General features: G+C 46.3%; 1 protein-coding gene across 5 annotated transcripts in view; it reads right to left on the reverse strand.

Annotated features, from left to right (window-relative positions):
* APPL2 (adaptor protein, phosphotyrosine interacting with PH domain and leucine zipper 2) overlaps positions 1–21399 on the reverse strand; it is a 61342-nt gene that overhangs the window by 27039 nt on the left and 12904 nt on the right. For 4 of the 5 annotated variants that reach the window (XM_023192840.1, XM_023192676.1, XM_023192529.1 and 1 more), the window contains exons 3-9: positions 15462–15521; positions 14871–14942; positions 9331–9418; positions 6274–6315; positions 6088–6164; positions 5172–5318; positions 1833–1915 (exon numbers count right to left, since the gene is read on the reverse strand). In XM_023192840.1, the coding sequence (XP_023048608.1) occupies positions 1833–1915; positions 5172–5318; positions 6088–6164; positions 6274–6315; positions 9331–9418; positions 14871–14942; positions 15462–15521 (569 nt within the window). The remainder of the gene's footprint in view (positions 1–1832; positions 1916–5171; positions 5319–6087; positions 6165–6273; positions 6316–9330; positions 9419–14870; positions 14943–15461; positions 15522–21399) is intronic. The other variant, XM_023192604.1, reaches the window with a different exon arrangement.

The following is a 21399-nucleotide window of genomic DNA, read 5'->3' on the forward strand; positions in this document are numbered from 1 at the left end:
TATCTGGATTCCCACCACTGGGTTCTGAATCCACCCCCACCGCGAAAGCACAGAGCACCTGTGGCATCATCCCCCGGGGAAGGGCTGCACAGCTTCAAGGCCACCACCAGATCCTGCTCTGAGGCCTCCCTGGGTGGGCTGGCTGCTCATGCATGGCAATGCGGCAGCAAAACCACCCCTTGGTTTGGAGAAGAGTGGTCTTCTTTACTCACCAACATGAAATGAAAAATTATAGGAAAAGTAGCACTCAAAACAGTACTTTAGTTATTTGAATCAAGTACTGCAAGGTTCAGTTTGGAAACCCCACCAGCTGCCTGTCCCCCCATAGCTAAATACAGCTTGTCAGACAGAGGGGGTGACTGGCAGAACCAGCCCCAGCCCCGGCCTGCACAGAGAAGGCCATGCAGCCCAGGAGCAGATTCGGACGTTAATGCCCGGGTTGTGGTTCTCTCAGGACGGCTGGTGTGATACTTGGGTTGGCCTAATAATGGTTTATGGAAATGCTGACAAGAAGGGAAGACACAGGCTCTAAGATCTGCAGAAAGAGGAAACCACGACATCTCACACGCATGGGCACAGATGTCCTCCCACCCACTCAGAAAATAATCAGGTGTCTGAAAAAAAATTGAGGCATAGATGATGGTTCTTCCAGAAACATAGAAGGCCGAGGAATTCTGAGAGTTAAAGCAGGATGAGGAAGAGACAGTGAAGGATGAGGGAGAGAGGATACTTTTACAAAGTGACCATTTAATAGCCTCTCAACTTCTAACTCCTCCTAACATTCCCAGGGGCTAAGAACCAAACAAATTAAAAGGCAAGAAACTGCAATCAGATTTCACAAGTTGGTTTCTAGCATAATTATAAATAAAAGCTACATCACTTACTGCTGCCAATTATTCAGAGCAAAACAGGTCAGTGACTTTCAGGAAGGGGTATAGGCTCTCGACTCCCTCTGCATCTGTCTCCATGCTCAGCACTGGTTTTTCTTGGGACTGATTATTTTTGGAGCATTTCAGATGGACTTCTACCTAGATCAGTTCCCTTGTTTAGCTTTCATGAGGTGTGGTGACATGCAACATCTTCAAGAAAATGAGCAACTTTCTCTTCATGTATCCACATGAAATAAAATTCCTGTTACTTCCATTTTGTCTATTTGTCAGCTACACACACACACACACACACACACACACACACGGACCTATTTCTACACTCCAGAACTCGTGGCAAGCACTTGGGAAGCCCACGCCGTGCTCCGGATGAACCAAGCCTGAGGCTGCAGGGGCCAGGGCCCCCTCAGAGCTCCCCGTCATGGGAGCTGGGGACGGCGGGCAGCAGGGCGGCCACAGCCTCCGGTAAGTGTGGCAGTTACTCAGCTACTGAAGAGAGTGATGTTGTATTTCTTAAAATAAGCACATGCAGTTTTAAAAATTAATTCCAAAAAGGCTCTCTCCCTCCTTTGTCTATTATAAATTAATGCGCTGGTCAGAGTTTCCTGAAAAGTGACAGCACTTCCACCTGCTACTCCCATGTACTCTCAAAGAAAGCCAAGAGCTCTTCTAAAACCACAGCAAAGCTAAGCTGGACTCCCAGGCACGTAACATGTGAAACTCCAACATTCACAACAAGAGATCCGGAGAAAACTCCGCCAGGGTGCCCCAGATATTTATGAATATTGGCAGCTAAGGTGAGGGCACTGTTACTGAGCATTTCCGGGGTGGACAGAGGCTCTGTGCGACCCTCCACAGTTAGTACCCTCCCCCCGACCTCCCAGAGATGTCAGATCCGCAGGAAAGGCAAGGGGCACACAAGAGCCGGCCGGAGTGCAGCATTACCTTTGAACCATGTCTGCAACGGAGGATAAAAAGCTGTCCATATGCTTGGAAAACATCTCTGCTCCCTTCTTAAAAAAGTTAATCTGAAAGATATAAAATATTCTGAAAATCATCCAGGGAAGTGATCACTGAACTCACTGAAGGTGAGACAGGCAGCGTGAGGGCAGCCATCACAGCCGGCTGGCCCGCCTCGCACGCGGCACTGGCAGCATCTCTACTGAGTCTACACCTGAACACGATACACTTTGAAACTGAAACCGCAGTTGCTGGCTTTGGGTGCCCATGGAAGGGATTCCTTACTTCCTGTGACTCCTAATATTCACTTCCCAGAAAGTCTGGGTCCCCTGACAAACCCTGGAGGGCAGGGGTACGGGAGAGGGGAAGAACATTTCTGTGTGTTAGTGGCATCTGCATCATCCCACCCTGAGCAGCTCCAGTTTCCATTCTTCTACAGCCTTGACTTTTACAAATCTGCCCATTAGGTATGAACTGCTCCATTTTCTATGGCTGCTGGTTGAGAGGTAACAGTAACAGTTGCAAGCCTAGATGATAGAAAAGAGAGAGAACGTTCCGTGTGCGCAAGGGTATTCTCTCACACATTAACCCAGCTCACCTGTCTGACCTGGAAGCCTCTCTTTCCTGGCATGGCGGGCACCAAAATCGACCTCTGACCCTGAAGAGGCTAGCGGGTATTCTCAGCATAGTTCTGAGGGCTTTGCATCGACTCCCCAGACACCCTGGGAAAGCACGTATTCTAATGTACTTAGTTATCACAGGTTAAAAACGGATGACTGTGGTCATCCTAACCCAGGTGATACATGCACGGGGCTGTTCTGGCCCCATGATCTTTGAATCATACAGAGATCACAACTGGAAATGCCCTTTGGAACCCCCGAAATGTTGAATATCAAAATGAATATTAATCATTTAATATCATTAATCGGTTAAATCAACACACTGCATTTCCAATGGCACAATGTCATGGTGGCCTCTCTCTCCTTCCCCTCCCTGAACTCCTTTGGAATTTAGACTCCTAGGCCATGTCTTAGCTCCTCTACTATTCTGCAAGGTCCTTAGGGCAGGGGCTCACATAATCCCTAAGGAAAGTGGGCGAATGGATGAACGGAAGGCCAGGTAAGACGCCGGCTCTACAGCCACATCACAGCCTGTCCCGTCAGTATGACACTGGAGGTCACTGTTCTGTTCTCAAAAACCTGCGCACCGATTACAGAGCCTGTTTGCAGGCATGAGGACCGAACATGACTTCAGGGGCTGGAGAAGGCAGGAATGGAGTCCCCACACCTCCACAAAGGTGGGTGGTGCCGAGAAGCCTGGTGAGTCTCCACCACATGTGCCTTCGTGAGCAGCAGGAAGTGCTATGTTCACAGAACCATCAGCTCACAGAGGCCGGGGCTCAATAAACCTTGATTGCCAAGGTCGGATGAGGCAGGAGGAGAGCTAATGCTTCTGAATCATCCAGAAGATGACGCCACAGTGCCAGGTGACAAACTTGTCTAGGAGCAGGAGCTACTGTTTTCAACTGCATTTTAAAATAATCCATAGGGAAAGGGCCTACTTGGTCTTGTGTCTTGGTATCTGGATATGAAAAACAAAAGATGCCATTCTCAGCTCTCAACAATGATGCTCCTGCCACTCAATAATGGTGGTGTGCTCTGCTGTTCCCCCAGGACTGGGACTACACGTGTGCTATGGTACCCATAGCTCCTCTTCTCCCTCTGTGGCCAGAGCACTCACTTCGAGAGTCCAGGCTGGGAGCAGTGAGGTGGTCCTTGGCCATGAACAAGAAGGAAACCAGCTGGTGTCAAGCTTGTCCTGTAGGCCTTGCAGGACACCCTCTTATCAAGCAAGTTCTACAGCACTGACCGCTCAGGACTGGAGCTGCTCGTCCTTCTGAGATGCTAGATCTGAGACCCTTCCTGACCCTCGGGCTCTGACTGAGCAAGGTTACGGTCCAGAGGGATGGCGTCAATCCAGGAGGGGTTAACTGAAGAGAACAGAGAGAGCCCTGCCATTCTCTAACATGGCGAGGCCATCCGCCAGCTGCCATACTGCCTGCAGGAGAGAGGAGGGCAACAGTATGAGTTACTGCACACCTGTGTGCACAAGTGCCCACCATAAGCACCTGGACAGCTCCCAAGATCTGCTGAAGACTGATGCCCACAGCTGGGTGGTGCTACTTCACTCAGATGACACAGAAAGACTCCATCGCTCTATTTAAATATCACTTCCAAATGCATAGGCTGACTCTAGCGAACTCACCATTCAACAACCTAACAACTAGACTAAAAAGGAAGACAACTGAGCTGGGGTATTTTCCGAACCCCTTTCCCATTTGCCCTGAGGGTACTGTGCTGGCAGTGAGCGGCACTCTTTTTCTCTGAACCGGAAATGGGTTAAAGCTCTTCTCTCATTCCCCTTTTTGTTGAATGACACTGACGTGAGGTTTTTGTTTTTTAATATATGTGCCTTAAAAATGTATCACAGAACTATTAGATGTTCATATATCAGGTATTTTTAAGTTGGTGACTTTCTTAACAACATTTTGCTTCCTCACGTCCCCTTCTGTTCCTAGATGGTCAACTGAGAGAAGATTCCTGGGTGCCTTTCTCACGGGCCAAAAGATGGCTCTGGAGACAACGCAAGTAAGGCAAACGCAGGATGGGGTGGAAAGTGAGGGGCTGGTGACATGAGCCTCACATTCACGGTCACTCTTGTCCCCGCCGCACTGGTGCCACTGCAGTCAAGTCCCCATCCTTAGAGTAGAGCCTCTCAAGATAAATATTCAGTCAGCCATTAAATAGGAGGATAGAAACCCAATAAATACAGAAGACCTCATAAAGCACTGGCAGCGTTTCCCCATGCCCAGATGTTTAGGTGCTGGGGATCACCTAGGAGAGGTGCCGCGTGAGAAGCCAGCAGAGGGGGGCCTTACTACAGAGCAGCAAGGAGTGCCGGGAGCCCTGGGTGACAGGCGAGCTATCCCAACCCCTGCGGGAGCTGCTTCTAGGAGAGCTGCACCCAGCTGGCTTTCATTTGGATTAGAAAAAACGGCCACATAGGCTCCTCCCCAAGAGAGGCCTGGGACCCAGGCCTCATTTCCCGAACATATGGCTTAACTCGAGGCCAGTGCATCTCCAGTTGAAGATGGCCCAGCTCAATTGGAAGCTGTCCCAGTGCTGAATCCCACAAAGTTGCCAGGGAGATTGTGCATTTATATTTCTTTCTATGATGGATGATGCTTCGGTTTCTCCTGAGTGCTCTCTCAGCAGAACGCCACAGCTGGCTTAGGTTCCAGTCCTCACGGAGGGACTCCCCTACCTGTCCGTGGGCAAAGCCTATCATGGGCTCCATCATGGCCATCCGCTTTCTGTACTGCAGCGCGTTGAGGGCACAGTAGTACTGAAGGGAGGAGAGGTGCTGCTTCCGCCGGGCTGCGGCCACCTCTTTTCCGACTTCGGTCTTCACCTGGTTAAAAGGTGAAAGGAAAACTTCAAGTTGTCTACTGTACCTGATGTTTCTGTAAAGCGTACTCTTCAAAACATGTGTGTTTAGGCATTATAACCATTTTTGTGACAAATATAATAAAACACAGATAAGGCTGCACCTCAACTTTCTAAAAAATCCAAATTAAAAATATGCAAGAAACAGCATCTCAGTGCTCATGAGGCCGCAGTGAGGTGAAGCCAGTACTCTCCTGGGAACAGTGCAACGTCAGTCCTACAGTCCTTCAGGATAACAATATGGCAGCATGCACTGAAGAAGGCCACAGACATTCTAGTTCACTCACGAGAATGTATGCCAAGGAAATAATTTAGCCCAAGGAAATCATGTAACAGAAGTAAAAAGTTATATGCGTGAAAATAGTCAATATTATCGAGAGTAGCAATAGTCCTAGAAAGCATGGGTTAAAGAATCAGAGTCAACACCTGGGGCAAGGAGTTCAAGCGACCTGGGTGATAAGTGCGTCAGACGAGGCAGCAAGCTGAAGTTAAAACCCCTGTGTGATCATAATCTTACAATGTCTCTAAGCTGGTGTTTAATAAACCAGTTTGAAAAGACAGAATAGAGAAGTGGAGGTCTACTCATGAGATTAGGAATGAATAATTTTAAAAGTCCATGTATATTAAAAAAAAAAAAAAGACACTGTGAATTTTTATGCCATAAATTCACAAGAGGAAGGCGTGAAAGGCCTTTATGTAAATGGAGTGAAAAACAACATGTAAAGTGCTCTTACCTTCTCATTCTCCTTTTTCTTAGGCAGCCTGCTGTATTTGGCCATTGAGAGGTCATGCTCTAAAAATAAACAGACATCTGGGCATCCAGGAGGGTCAGGGTTGGAAGGGAAGAACATTCACTGGGGGTCTCCTCCCCGCCACAGGAAGCCCACACACCCACACACCAGGATGGAGAAGGTGCCTACCATTGCTAGCGAGTCCAAATAGATCCTTTAAAGTGCTTACTTCTGAAAAGGAGATAAGGGACTGTCTTAGAGCAATGAAAAATAAAACATGCCTACTCAGAGCTCTGCACTTTCCCCCCAAAATAAGAGAATATGCGTGCAAGAGAAGCCCCTGCACCCTCAGTCCCCAGCTCTCACGGGCCTGGCCCAGAGGCTGGGACCTGGGCTCCCTGGAACATAGGGGCTTCAACCATGCCCCACACCCAGTGACCCTCACGGCCCGAGCAGCCCTGAATCTCCACATAGTGCTCAGGGTCTGTGAGGGAGAGGGCACGCCGGGGAGGTGGGCTGGACAGTGTGGTGGACAGGTACTTTTCATGGAGACCTGGAGTAGAAACTTAAGTTCTGATGCCTCAGCCCCCAAATAGAGTGTCTTAATACATCTTTCTACAGCCAGAACCTAGAAGCTTCCTGTGTTGCCATTTTAATATCTGACTTACTGGAGTCACCACTGGCCAAAGGAAAATGGGGTGCTTGTATTAATGAAAAATGTGACACGATCTAGCATACTGTACTTGCGACAAGCCAACACCAATAACTATTACTCCAAGTGAGTGCCACGCCCACCACGCACAGAGATGGCTGAACCAAGCCCAAGACCAAAAATCCGAAAAGATCATTGAGAGCAGTGACTGTCCGAGGTTAGAAACTTAAAAACACAACGATTGATACCTAAAAGAAAGTGATACTTTCTACAATTCTAAAACAATCCATTTTCATTTTGTCAAACAAAGCAAAGCCATTCACATTTATATTGGTTATACTGGTTTTCAATTTGCCTCCAAGCTGCCTCCAGCTTTTCAATTCTCTTCGCGTCATGCATGCTCTGTTGGTATCAGGCTGCTTTCTGCCCTTTCCCGCTTGCATTTTTCTTTTTCTCTCTCCCATCTTTTACTTCTTGTTGGAGTCAACCTGTAGGTTTCTTTACTTATCAATGTTACGTAGTTTCCTTAATATCTCTTGCGTTCTCTTCATTCAGATTACGTACTTGTGTTGGTGAGTAAATACAGGCTGAGAAATGTAAGCTAAACCACCACTGTCTAGGCAGATGGCAGGAGCAGAGGGGAGGTCAGATTCTAATTTGGTCTGGTGTTGACTCAGGTATGACCTGGGGCCAAATACTTCAAAGGGATGTCCTGGTGGCATCAGAAAAGGATGTTTAACTTTTTTCAAGATACTAAGAAGATTCCTTCTTACTACTAATGAGCAGTTTTATTCCATTTTAAAAAATCACCATCCTGGGCAAATACTACTCATCCACATTTGGGGTCACTCTGCATTAGCGGAGGCCACTGTCATTAATGCTGCTGGGCACTCTCAATTCTAGTTCTGCCTCCCACAAGCAAACCTGAAAGACATAAATCTGACAACACAGGTCTTAGGAGATGATTATCTTCTTTCAAACGGACTTAGAGTTTGTTTTTCAAATGACATCCCGCTCACTTCTAATGATTTTATTTAGAGAAAACTCTTCAAAAAAAAATGCTAAGGCATTCAGTGAGGACTGAAAAATCAGCAGATGACTGCAGCAAGCATGTTTTAGTTTCCTATGCAATGATAGATAAGCAACACTAAAAAGCACTAAAATTCCTGCTTTGTTTAATCAAGGTTTCCCTTTATGCAAGCAAATGGACGTATTACTTGTTATTTTTTTATTCATTAAGTTTTAGTGCTGCCAAACTGATCTTAAGTAGAGTTTATGCCAGTTCTATCATTGTTCCTTAGCCTCAAGTGACATGAACACAGGCGATCTCAAAGCAAGGGGGGAAAAGCTTCACCTTTTATTTTTTTTTTTTGAGGTGGAGTCTTGCTCTGTCGCTCGGGCTGGAGTGCAGTGGCGCAATCTCGGCTCACTGCAACCTCTGCCTCCCGGGTTCAGGCCATTCTCCTGCCTCAGTCTCCCAAGTAGCTGGGACTATAGGCACGTGCTACCACGCTCGGCTAATTTTTTGTATTTTTAGTAGAGATGGGGTTTCACTGTGTTAGCCAGGATGGTCTTGACTTCCTGACCTCATGATCTGCCCGCCTCGGCCTCCCAGAGTGCTGGGATAACAGGCGTGAGCCACCGCGCCCGGCCAATCTTCACCTTTAAGACTTGTCTTTATATTTACTGCAACCTTTCTCCGCCTCCAACCCTGCCGCAAAAAAAGTTTAAGGTGATATATTTTTAAAGAGTAAGTACTATACTGACCTGATGTTTTAGCATTCTGGTTTAGGCTTTCTTGGGGCCAACAACTTGTTTATAACAGTGTTCCAGAAAATGTAATTCTTAAACTCTAAGTAATAAATACTTTCAATGAAGAGAGAATAGGACTAGAAAATGTGGAGTCCCTTTTCTAACATCAGCTAAGTTTTTTCAAAATTATTCATCATTTTTTATGTGTATTTTGTGACTACCCTGATTTCTAAGAAATATAAAATTGTCCTAATGCTTTATTTTAATTGAAGAACCAAAATTAGTCCAAAAGGACAACTAAGTTTTCTTACTCTCAGATTCCCTTACTCACTACCTGGGAGTTCTGTAAGAGCAGCCCCAGAGTCTAGCACAAGGAAAGCAAGGTTCCTATCCCGTCTTCCCCTCTCCAAGCCCCCACCTTCCATTCCAAAGCATTCACGGTTCCCCCAAGAACAGCATGACCTCACAAATGTCCCCTAACCTGGAACACGGCCTTAATATCATTTTTCAAAACCCAGCTCAGAGATCACCTTCTCTAGGAGGCCTTCCCTAGCGTGCCTTTCTGTGTGCTGTTTCTACTCCTGGGCCTCGCTGTCCTGCTGCCCTCATCAGATGACATCACAACGATCTGTTTCCACACCTGTCTTCTCATTGGCCTGTGACCTCCTTTAGGTGAGCCGGGAACATAGTGGGAAGTCAGTAAAAGTTCGCTAAATTGAACTGCTCAAAAAGAAAGGCATTTCTCAGCGATCCACACATTTAAAGAAAGTAATGCAGTAAGAATTACTAAGTGCACTACATAATATTTTGAAGGTAACTGGCATTGAACTCAGCTACTTTACCTGTGAGATCCTTTTCTCGGAATTGTATAATAGGTAGAACCATTGTGTCTGCCAACTGTTTAGCCAGCTCTGTATGGAGAACATTAAGCTGAAAGAAAGAGAACGGTATTCAAGTAAATTAAATACATTATTATTATTGACATAGTCTCGTTTCACCAAGGAATCACACTGAACACTTCCGTGTGGTCACACAGCTCAGACTTCCTTAGCAAACAAGTACCCTTCATAAAGCAGTAAATGATACTGGCCTAGAAGCATGAACAATGAAACGCAAGGTTCTGACTGACCAGGGCACCAATGAAGCTTGCTAACAGAGGGTGTGGGCCTACCGTTACCCTGCTCACCAGGCGGACTCTGCTTCTTCTGTGTTCCCACTCTGGGCCCCACCCCACTGGAGAATCGGAATGCCTGGATGTGCCTGCAGAGAACACAGCCAGCTGTCAGTGCTGGTCATGGCTCAGGACCTCGCCAGGGTGCTCGGCTCTCTCACTCTCCAGGAGGCTGAAGCCACACCTGAAAGACGGGCCTGCTGGAAACCTGCTCGCCTGAAAACCACAGCCAGCTATGGGCCTGGAAGTGACTTTGGAGAAAGAATATTCCCTACCGGCTGGGCACGGCAGCTCACGCCTGTAATCCCAGCACTTTGGGAGGCCGAGGCAGGCGGATCACAAGGACAGGAGATCGAGACCATCCTGGCTAGCACAGTAAAACCCTGTCTCTACTAAAAATACAAAAAATTAGCTGGCGTGGTGGCGGGCACCTGTAGTCCCAGCTATGTGGGAGGCTGAGGCAGGAGAATGGTGAGAACCCAGGAGGTCGAGCTTGCAGTGAGCTGAGATCGCACCACTGCACTCCAGCCCAGGTGACAGAGTGAGACTCCATCTTAAAAAAAAAAAAAAAAACAAACTGCCAGATTTCAGACCTATAGTCTAGAAAAGGACCTTTCTGAGAATAAGATGATTGCATTAGAACGTGATGCTCCTCACCAGATGATTTTAACAGCTCTTGACTCTTTTTTCCCTTCTACCTCAAGAACTCAGTAAATTCTAACTTTGTAAATTATCTAGGAGAAATAAAAATCATCCCTGTCAGTGCATCTTTGAGTACTTTTTTGTATGCCAGCTTTATATGCTTAATACTAAGGAGTTCTCACCCATTCTGTGAGTTAGGTATTATTTATCACCACCACTTTACAGGCATGCAAATAGCTCTCCAAATCCAGAGGACAAATAAATAGCATAGGGGGCTTTTAATCTGGGGCTGCTGGGATCTAAGATTCGTTTACTTTCCACTACCTAGCCTGGGACATAGAATGTGTTCTTTATGCTCACATGTTTGGGAATCTGGACGTCGGCAATGAATACAGTGGAAGGGATTTTCCCACTAGACCACAGACTTCCAGATATTTTGGGATTCCTGCTGAGTGACTAAGGGGAAATCACCCAGCAATCATTTTTGGATTCAATATGTGGCAAAGTTTCCTTTAGCAGTGCTGGCAGGCATGCATATGCATCAACCTTCTGCACGTGCATCTCCCAACAGATCTGGTCCTTCAAGGCTGTGGCTTCAGAGGCCACTCTTATAAGCTTAAAGACTTGCCCAAGGTCAACCATTTGCCAGGCCAGGTAGCACCGGGGCAAGCTGCTAACACTTTCCCTATCACTCAACCAAGTCGAAGCATGACAGCTATATTTTGGCGGTAACACGGGAAGACAGCCATGCCAGTAATTGCCTTCAGAACAGAATGTGCTGACTACTTTTCCAGAATAACTTCTATAAGAAAGGTACTGTGTTTCATTAACAGTTAACAGGCTCTGTGCTGGATGCTTTGACAGACATTATTTAATTCAATTAATATAACAGCCCAATTAAGTGGGCCTTTCTGATGCCATACAAGATGGAGAAACCAAAACTCACAAAGATTAAGTGGCTTTCCAATGGTTATGCACTTCAGAAATGGTACATTTCCCAGCCACTCATTTCCTCCCCAAGAATGAAGGGCGTTATGTCATCAGCTTTTAACGTGGGGCTTTTGAGCTGTGAGTTGTACAGGATAATCACTACTGACCAGAGCACCTTCACTGAGAACGGAGGCGGCATGCACCACCTCTCACCACTTTAGCATCGCCATACAGAATATGGGGACAACAGCATCTCCCTTGCATGGCTAAGACATGTAAGGACAAGACAGTGACATGAACAGGACACACTCAGAGCAGTGTGCCTGGCATATGTGCTCGGTCTTCAATCAGTGGACTCTAATGACGATGACATCCTGTCTCAGGTGCACTCATAGGAAGTGGTCCAGAAACTCTGCTTTTAGGGAAATCACCATGCATGGAAATCTCTGTGTGACTTATAACATGGAAGACCTCATTCCAATGCATTCTATTAGACGTAAGCCACATAAATCTCTACTTTTTGTTGAACTCTCCTTTAATTTCTGAGTCGAATAACTGGCCTTAAAATTTTTTCAACCTGGTTTAGGCCCAGGTAGAGAAAACAGCCCCAAAAGTTACTCTCCTCTTCCCAGATCTAGGCCCCACCTGGGCTAACTGCTTTCACTCTCTGGGTCTTCACATCAAAAGGTTTGTTTGGAAACTCCTTGCAGAGCTAACCTTCCAGGGTGCCATGATACTACCTGGAGCAACCACACTTCCAGTCGGGCACGGTGGCTCACACCTGTAACCCCAGCACTTTGGGAGGCTGAGATGGGCAGATCACCTGAGGTCAGGAGTTCAAGACGAGCCTGACCAACATGGAGAAACCCTGTCTCTACTAAAAATACAAAATTAGCTGGGCGTGGTGGCGCATGCCTGTAATCCCAGCTGCTTGGGAGGCTGAGGCAGGAGACTCGTTTGAACCCGGGAGGCAGAGGTTGCGGTGAGCCAAGATCGTGCCACTGCACTCCAGCCTGGGCAACAACAGCAAAACTCCGTCTCAAAAAATAAAAAATAAAAACCACACTTCCATCCTTTGGGAACTATTCACTCCCTACTAAAACAATCATCATTCCTGCCCATAACAACGTGGTTCTAAGTAAATATTTTAAACTGGAAATCTTGCTTCTGGGGTTTCGACAACTAACCGCATTTCCTTAGCAGCTCTCTTCTCAAGGACACATGTGACTCCGGGGTGCAGTCCATTGCTTCTCGCCCTGGGTTATCTTTCCACTGTTAATCAAGAAACACTCTTCTTCCACCTTCCAAAAATCACTTTTGCTCCTCTATAATTACATCTTCTATGTACCTTTTATCCATTTCAACACATTTGAGAGAGAGCCACAGCAGTGCATGTGAGCTCATGACATAATAAAAAATATGTATTTGGTCTTTGCCCCCAGTTCTTGGCACAGAGCTCTTAAAACCCTTGTAATTTCCTGAGCAATAGGGGTGCTAGGAACATATTTTGTTATAATATTTGGTCTTTGACCCCAGTTTCTGACACACAGTTCCTAATCCTTTGGAATTTCCTGGGTGATGGGAGTGTCTTTTGTTCTGATGAGGCAACTCCTGGTGGCCTCCAGGATAGGGGCTGGTCACCAGAAACACCAAACCATGATTACAAGCTTGGAGCTTTCAGCCCCACCCCGTCTTCCAGGAACGGGAGACAGCCAGAGGTTGATCACATCTATGTGATGAAGCTGCCAATAAAAATGCCTGAACTGCAGGCTTTGGAGAGTTTCCAGGTCGCTAAACACCTGGCAGTGCCCAGAAGGGTGATGTCCCCAGAGAGGACATGGAAGTTCCATGCCGCCTCCCCTGTACCTTGCCCTATGTATCACTTCATCTGGCTGTTCATCTGTGTCCTCTGTAATATCCTTTAAAATAAACTGGTAAATTTAAGTGTCTCCCTGATTTGTGAGTCATTCTAGCAAATAATCAAAGCCTGGGGGGGATGTTGCAGGAACCCCCAGTTTATAGCTGGTTTGTCAGAAGTACCAGAGGCCTGGACTTGCAATTGGCATCTGAAGTGTAGGGGAGGGGGTAGTCTGGTGGGATCATGCTCTTAACTTGTGGGATCTGAGGCTATCTCCAGGTAGATATGTCGGAATTGAGTTAAATTGTAGGACAGCCAGCTAGTGTCACAGAATTGCCTGATGTGGGGAAAACCCACACTTTTTGGTGACCAAAGTGTGCTGAGTGCTAAAAGTATAGAAAGAGAACAAGTTTGTCTTTTTCCTACTGTTTAGTAGGGTAGAGGACAACGTCCAATAAAAACCGTATGACGTGTTCACTTTTATATCTCCAGTGCCTGGAACAGCGTCTGCTAAATAGGAGGTCATCAATAAATGTTTGTTGAATAAATAATGGCTTGTTGAACTGGTTTGTTGAATAAATGAAAATGCAATCAGTACAGTTTTATATGAATGTTAGTTTCTCACTTTGTAAACCGAAGACGGTATCTACTGCAGATCAATAACTGGTCAATTAAATGGCATCTGCACATTCCTTTATATTTATTCTTTATCATGATTTTCTGAGTATTTGAAACTCTTTAAAAGATGGAACTATTTATATCTACCTAATTTTGCAGAGTTCTGTCCAGCACTAGTAGCATCTGAGTTCTTATGTTTTTTACAATTAGAATTTATGCACTTTTCCTATAATACCTGGTTTTTTTTTTCTTTTTTTTTACAAATATTCCAAATGTACTGTACAATACAGCTATAAGAACAGTTGTATTAAGCCCTTTGTAGTAAGCTAGGCATGGTGGCCCATGTCTGTAACCCCAGCACTTTGGGAGGCTTAGACAGGAGGATCCTTTGAGGCCACAGTTTGAGGCCAGCCTGGGCAATAAAGCAAAAGGCCATCTCTACAAAATTAAAAAAATAATAAAAAATCCATAAAAATAAACCCTTTGTAGTGGGTTGAACTGTGCCCCTTCCCTAAAAGATATGACCACCCAAAACATGTGAATATTTGAAAAAAAGAGTCTTTGCAGATGTAATGAAGGATCCGGAAATGAGATCATCCTGGATTGTCACTAAATCCAATGCCAAGTGTCTGTATAAGAAGAGAAGACATGGAAGAGGAAAAACATTGAGGGGTACAGGGGATGTAAAGCCAGACTGGAGTGATGCTGCCACAGCCAAGGAACACCTGGAGCCACCAAAAGATGCATGAGGATTCTCCCCGGAGCCAATGGAGGGAGTGTGGCCCGGCCAGCACCTTGACTTCAACCTTCTGGCCTCCAGCACACTGGGAGGGGATAAAGTTCTGTTGTTTGAAGCTACCTATTCATGGTAATTTGTTATGGCAATCTGAGAAACTAATATACTCTCCTTCGGAAACTGAATTCTCAGAAATCTTTCTTTTGGTCTATTCTTCATATATATTGCAGCCTTTCCCCTCACACCAGAAACAAATGTAATAGTTAGTATGCAACCTATTCTATGAAAGGAGCCTTGGAAGATCAACAAGTTGAGATACCTTCTCAGATATTTAAGTAGATATTTAAAAATGGAAAGTGGGCCAAAATAACAACAAAACAAAGTTCAAGAAAGAATCAAATACAAATTTTCTATGTTGCTATCTTACCTCATCCACCACTTTGGAAAAATAGTGGAGTGTTGAAATTACTTCTTCATCACCTTTGCCAAGAGCAAAGTTCTAAGACCAAAGAATAAAGGAGCAGGTGTTAAGTGAATGCCGGGGAATTCAGCACGAAGCATCACCTGCAGAACACTACCCTCCACACCGACGTCCTTTCTTCTCCAAGAGCACGTCCTGTCAGAAGTGTCTACCTGAAGAGGGAGTCACAGCTATCCCCTTCGTCCCGCCCCCAGGGTGCACTCAACTGACCCTCCCTGGCCATTCCTTTCTGCCAAACATATTTTTTTACTTTGAGTGTTTATTTCCTGGAATTGCTAATGTTGATTCACTTGTAGTCCCTTGAAGATTCAGAACCCTCAATGGCAGTTAATTACTTCTAGAGGCTAATTAGAATACCTCATAAACACTGTGGGATAATCACTGATTTCAATACATCAATGGAAGGGAAAAGAAAAGACAAAAAACTATGAAGAAAATGAAACAAATAATTTAAGTCTCTAAGGATGCCTCTGGATAATTCCACTTAAGAAAGTCCTGAACACAGCGGCATCACAGGCCACATAAACACCAAGTTACCTGTTTTTCATATGCCAGCAGTTGCTTAGAAAGCTGTTGTGTGGCCAGGCACATCTCATTCTGTGGAGAGAAGAGAAAAAGCAAGTAAGATTAGTCTAATGTATACAAAGTCACTGAAAAATGCCATCTCTGAGAATCCCTTAAAAGGTAATATTGGCTGGGTCCAGTAATACTGGTAGGTATTACTGTAGGTGCACACCTACAATCCTAGTACTTTGGGAGATTGAGGCAGGAAGATCACTTGAGACCAGGAGTTTGAGACCAGACTAGGCAACACAGTAAAACTCCATCTCTGCAAAATAAAAAAAAATTTAATTATCCAGGCAGGATGGCATGCACCTGTAGTCCCAGCTACTCAAGAGGCTGAGGCAGGAAGACCCCTTAAGCCCAGGGGGTTGAGGCTGCATTAACCCATCATTGTGCCACTGCATTCTAGCCTTGGTGATAGAGTAAGACCTTGTCTCCAAAAAAAAAAAAAAAAATTATAAAAGAAAAAAAAAATCCCTTTCCAGCAGATGTAGCTAAAAAAAAAAAGAAAAAAGAAAGAATATGTGTGTGCCTGTCAAATAATAAAATTCAGACATTCGGAAAACAAGACCAAAACAAATCAAAAGGTTAAAGCTTGCTATTTTATTTTTTAACCCTTTACAAATGACTGCTCCTTTTGGTCATTCAGTCCATAAAGAAATGCAGTGAGCAATTATAATGTGCCAGACATTCAACAAGGGCACAGTCCCTGTCCTCATGGGACTTTTTACGGAAGCAGGCATCAAAAAAAAAGTTACAAGTGTGATGAGAACTGCAAAAGAAAAATACTGGCTGTGTTGGGAGGCTCTGACAGACAGTCTCCAGGGAACAGATGTTTTAAGCAGGCTCCTGAAGACAGACTAGGAGTCAGCCATGGGGACGAGCTTTCTAGGAGGCGCCAACACGTGGAAGAAGTGCACTGCCTGTCTGAACAGCTCTGAAGTGCAGCGCGGCTGGAGCAAGAGCTGTGCGCTTGGAGGCCAGATCAGGCTGGGAGTGAGGCAGTGGGAAGGTGTGCAGGCCCCCGGGGCCCAGGCTCACACATACCGGAAGCACAGCGGGGACTGAAGCAACATATGACAAGGTCAGATTCCACCAGGCTTAGAACACTCACTGGCAATGATGGATGGTAACAGAAGCACAGCTAAACCTGCTGTCCCAGAAAACCCAAGGAAGCCCTACTCTTCAAGGGCTGCGATGCCCTGGGAGGCCTGTTTTGTGCCATTTTCACCAGCCCATACTGCTCATTTTCCTCTCCTCTTGTTTATTCCTCTAATCTCTGGCTACACCACGGTTTTCTACCACTATCCTCCTACCACTGATGTGGGCAGCCTAGAAAACTTGCCTTACATTTCTAAAGCTCAGTTAAAGCTTAAGATTCAGGGTTTATTCCTAAGGAGCACAGCTACTGGGTCTGACGTGGCACAGATGATGGGAGGACGCTGGCCTACCTTCTTGGCCTCCGCCTCCACTGGCTATTTCTCCTGGGGTGGTTGTTTCTTTAAGGCTAAGGTCTCAGCTCTGCGGGGGGTTATTTTATTTTTCCCAGTCCTATTTGGCAGAATACAGCAGAGCCAAATCCTACCTTTTTTTGGCCCTCTTTGCAGATGACTAGCCAACCTGTTCCCTGACTTCCTGCTCTGCCCTAAGGAACAGACATTAGTAGACCAGGAAATGTGGCTCTTTTTCCTCAGAAAAATGTCAGACAAATACAACAAAAGTGCCTGGCTCTGACATCCTACTGGTGTTCGACTCTTTTCAAAACTAACCAGAAATGTGACTTCTAGCCACATAGTCAAGAATCCAGCAAGCAGACAAAGCCACAAGCACAATGTCCTTCATTTAGACAGGAACGTCCAACAGTTCTTAGCACACAGCAAGCTCTCAGCAAACGTTTGATGAATGAATGAATGAATGAACAAGGTTAGAAGATTCATATAAATTCCAAGTTTAAAACAATACCTGAAATCATGGGGTGAGGGGAAAAATCCTTCCTAACCATACAAGGAAACATCACAAATGAAATACAATACGAAGCGATTGGCCAGGGCCTACTACCTGTCAACCATCTTTAGCAGTGTTGTTTTGAAGATCAGAGTGCATGGGAACAAAGGTGGGCTGATACTCACTCACTGGGCTGATACTTGGCAATGACTGAAAATCTCGTGCTCCTCCTTCCTGAGTTAGCAGCAGATGGATTCATTCAAGCTACCTTGGCATCTGCCCGAAAGCGGCACCATGTGGAACATGATTTGCAGACCCCCAGAATCATTACAACAGCAGCTGACATTTATAGAGGGCTTAATTCATGCCAGACCCTATGTTAAATGCATTCTATGCACGACCTCATCTAATTCCAACGACCCTGTAAAGCAGGTTCTAATTAACAACTCAATTTTACAGATGAAGAAACTGAAGCACCGAGAGGTTACGCCACCTGTGCACGGCTACACGGCTGATGAGTGGCAGGGCTGGGATGTGAACCTGGAGCTGTCCGATTCTAAAATCCACACTCCCAAATGCTGCTAAGATCCCAAGTTCTACTACCAGGCAGGAGAGGAGAAGGCCTCTGCTTTATACTGGAGTGGGCAAACCTTTTCTGTAGGGAGCCAGAGAGTAAATGTTTTTGGCTTGTGGGCCATATGGTCTTTGCCACAACGATTCAGCTCTGCTTTATAGCACAAAAGAAGCCAGAAATAACACGTAAACAAGTAAATGTTGCTTCATTCTGATATAACTTTATTTATAAAAATAAGATGCTGGCCCAAGAGCCATGGATTACTGATCCTGCTTTGTCATCAGATGTCTCAAAGACCCATTCTTTTGCCACACCCTCTGCATGAGGCTCTCTTAAGCTACACATTTCAGATCCCAGGAGCTTCTACTCTTCTAATTCATTCTTTTCCTTATTTTAGTCAACTCTAATATGTCACTTCCCCATATATGCCTCCTTCAGAGACCAGTCAACACATATACCCACCCTCCAGTCCTTCCAAACAAGCAAGGACCATGGGCCGCTAGAATTCTTCCTCAGAACTTACTGGCAAGTGCTCCAAATGTAATGGAAAGACTTGCCAGGGAACTGCCAGCATCAGGCTGTACCCAAAGCTCAAGGGGAGGGCACACATGTGCCACCCACACAGCCACACAGCTCCACCTCTGCTCAGGGAAGAAGGGGCACAGCGTGCAACACACAACAGCTGCCTTCCAAAACGACTTCGAACAACGAGACTCTCCAGGTCTCTCCTAGAAATACCATTTGAAAATGCTGCGCGTTTTCCTAGTGTGATATTTCAGGCTGCAAGGCCAGCTACGATTCTGTGCAGCCAGTATGAGTTCATCGGAAACCAACACACTTCCAACGCAGCCTGCCACGGGCCCTGAACAGAGCACATTGTGTGAAAAGCCTTTCAAACGAGATCAACTTGAATCTTACTCATACTTACTGTATGCAAAGTTGTAGGAAATGCTTTACCAACATCAGCTAATTAATCCACGCCCTGTGCCCTGTGAGGTAAGCCTGCAAAAATATCTCTGCAACAGGACTTACAAAAACTGGAGCCCGAGTGAGGAGTAAATATTAGCAATAACATCAATAAAGACAGCTGCTAACCCTGAGTCTGTCCCAAGTACTTGATGTTGCTGTTAAATGTTTTTCATATATCATCACATTTAACACTCACAGTGCACCATGAAGTAGACACTATGATCATTTCCATTTTGTAAATGAGGAGACTACGCTTCAGAAAGGATATATAACTTTCTAAAGCCACGTGACTAGTGACTGGCAGGCAACAACTCAATGCAGGACTCGAAATCAAAAGCCCATATTCTGACTATTATGCTATTCCAATCTAAAGTCCAAAATTGTACCTACTCAATACCCAGGTGGGCAGGACTTGAAGGGCCCAGAGATACGAAGCTAAGTCCCACACTTTTCTAGGGGTAGAAGAGCAAAAGAGGTGGCCTACAATGGGAATTCTCAATGGAGTTCCACGAGCAGCACTGTTTTGGGCACTCTGGGCCGCTCTGGCTGCCATTTATACTATGCACCGCTTCATGAGAAGCCTCGAAAGGACACCCTGAGGGGGATTTGCCGACGGCATCTCCCACGCTCAACACAACCTCCCAGGGCTGTTGCCAAGGCAGAAAGTCAAGTGGCTAGCAAGCCCGAAAGGAAAACTGGGCATTTGGCAAAGGAATGTTTATCTTTCTGTGGCACAGAAAGCTAACTAACTGCAGCTGTCACCTGAAACCCCCGGGGGCAGCCATGGTGACTATGAATGGAGAGGCTAGAGAGTTGGGTGGAGGAAATCCACATTGATCTATACCAACTACTTGGCTGGAAATGTTGCCTAGAGCCAAGAGGTTCAAAGTCACATTCAGCACCCAGTGTTTGCCACAAAGCTGGCGGTCACGGGTCGCACTAGTTCAGGAGCCCTCGAGGCAGGATGCACACAGGGAGGAGTAAGGGGTGTGGCAAGAACGCGTCTGGAGCGTTTCATGTGAGGCAGGCCACAGGGGATGCCTGCTGGACCTGGACTTTATTCCAGGGGCAGTGGGAAAGCACTGAGGAACTCGGGCAGGAGCATGAGAAGCTCAGGCACGGGCGGAAGGAAACCAGGACTGGTGGTGGTGGGAAGAAAACACTGACGGGGGAGAGAGAACAGATGAGGGGGACAGATCAGGAGGCCACCTGGAGAAGCTGAGATAAACAAGGGTCTGAGCCTGAGGCACACAGTGCAGAGCAGGGCACGGAGGTGTTCCTGAGGCAGAAACAGCAGGGTGTGGTGAGTGAGGAAGGCGGGGGAGCCAGAGAACTGTGCTGCCCATGTGGAAGGCCAGATGGAGAACAGTGCCTTCAGCCAAGGAACTGAGGAGGGGATATGGATTTGGAAATGACAAAAAAGTGCTGTGAGATGTCCTTGCTTTTAGGTGGGGCTGTCCCAAATTCAGTCCTTCATTCAACACCTATGAGGCCAGACTGCTACCCACCAAACACTGATTGGGGCCAGACATGGTGTAGGGCACTGGCAACATCTAACTCTGAGCTCTGGGAGCTGAGAGTCCACGAAGGGACCAGGAAACCCCGTCACTACGTCTTACGTGCTCTGACCAACAAGTGTGCGAGGCATTCGGGCACAGCGGTGAAGAGCAAGGGCACTGCGGCCAGGAAGGGAGAGAAGGAAGGAAGAAAAGGTGTCAGAGAAACTTTGTCGGGCTTGCGGTCAGTCTCAGAGGCCAGGAAGGACATCTGCCAGGGCAAGGGGTTGATAAAGAAACAGGCAGCAGGAGTGGCACAGCAGAGTGGAAGGTGTGCAAAGGGTCTGGCATGTTCTGGAACAGCCAGAAACAAAATGAGAGGAGCAGGCTGATAGGCAGCTCATGAAGGATTTAGCGTGCCTCGCTGAGGATTGTATGCTTTTCCTTGTGGTTACAGAGAGCCACGGAGGCATCTGAAGACGAGGAGGTGACAGGAAGGTCTGAAGTGATCCAGCTGCGATATGGAGGAAGAATTAAAGGGGGAAGATGTCTTCCTGATGACAAGAACTGCAATCGCCCAGGAAAGAGCTAAAGCTAACTCTGCACAGTGACAACAGGCAAACGCTATTTTGAATAAAGACCCAGAGTTCGGAAAGTGGCAAGGGCTAGAAAAGTATTCAAAAATGGCCAGGCAGTTGCTAAAGTGATCTTACCCAGGGAGTGAACAGAGACTCACCAGAGAAGGATTCCAAAGGAATTGTGCAGGACACCAAGACTTCAGGGATACATAGCAAAAGGTACCAGGAGAGAACCACTGAGAACAAGGGGCAGAGCCCAGGAGGGGGCCAGGAGACAGCCTGTCAGAGGAACCGATGGAAGACAGTCTCAAGGAGGGTGTTGTTAGCAGAATCAGATCCTGCCCGCGGGC

The sequence above is a fragment of the Piliocolobus tephrosceles genome, chromosome 10 (assembly GCF_002776525.5).
Source record: "Piliocolobus tephrosceles isolate RC106 chromosome 10, ASM277652v3, whole genome shotgun sequence".
In the NCBI taxonomy this organism is placed as follows: domain Eukaryota; kingdom Metazoa; phylum Chordata; class Mammalia; order Primates; family Cercopithecidae; genus Piliocolobus; species Piliocolobus tephrosceles.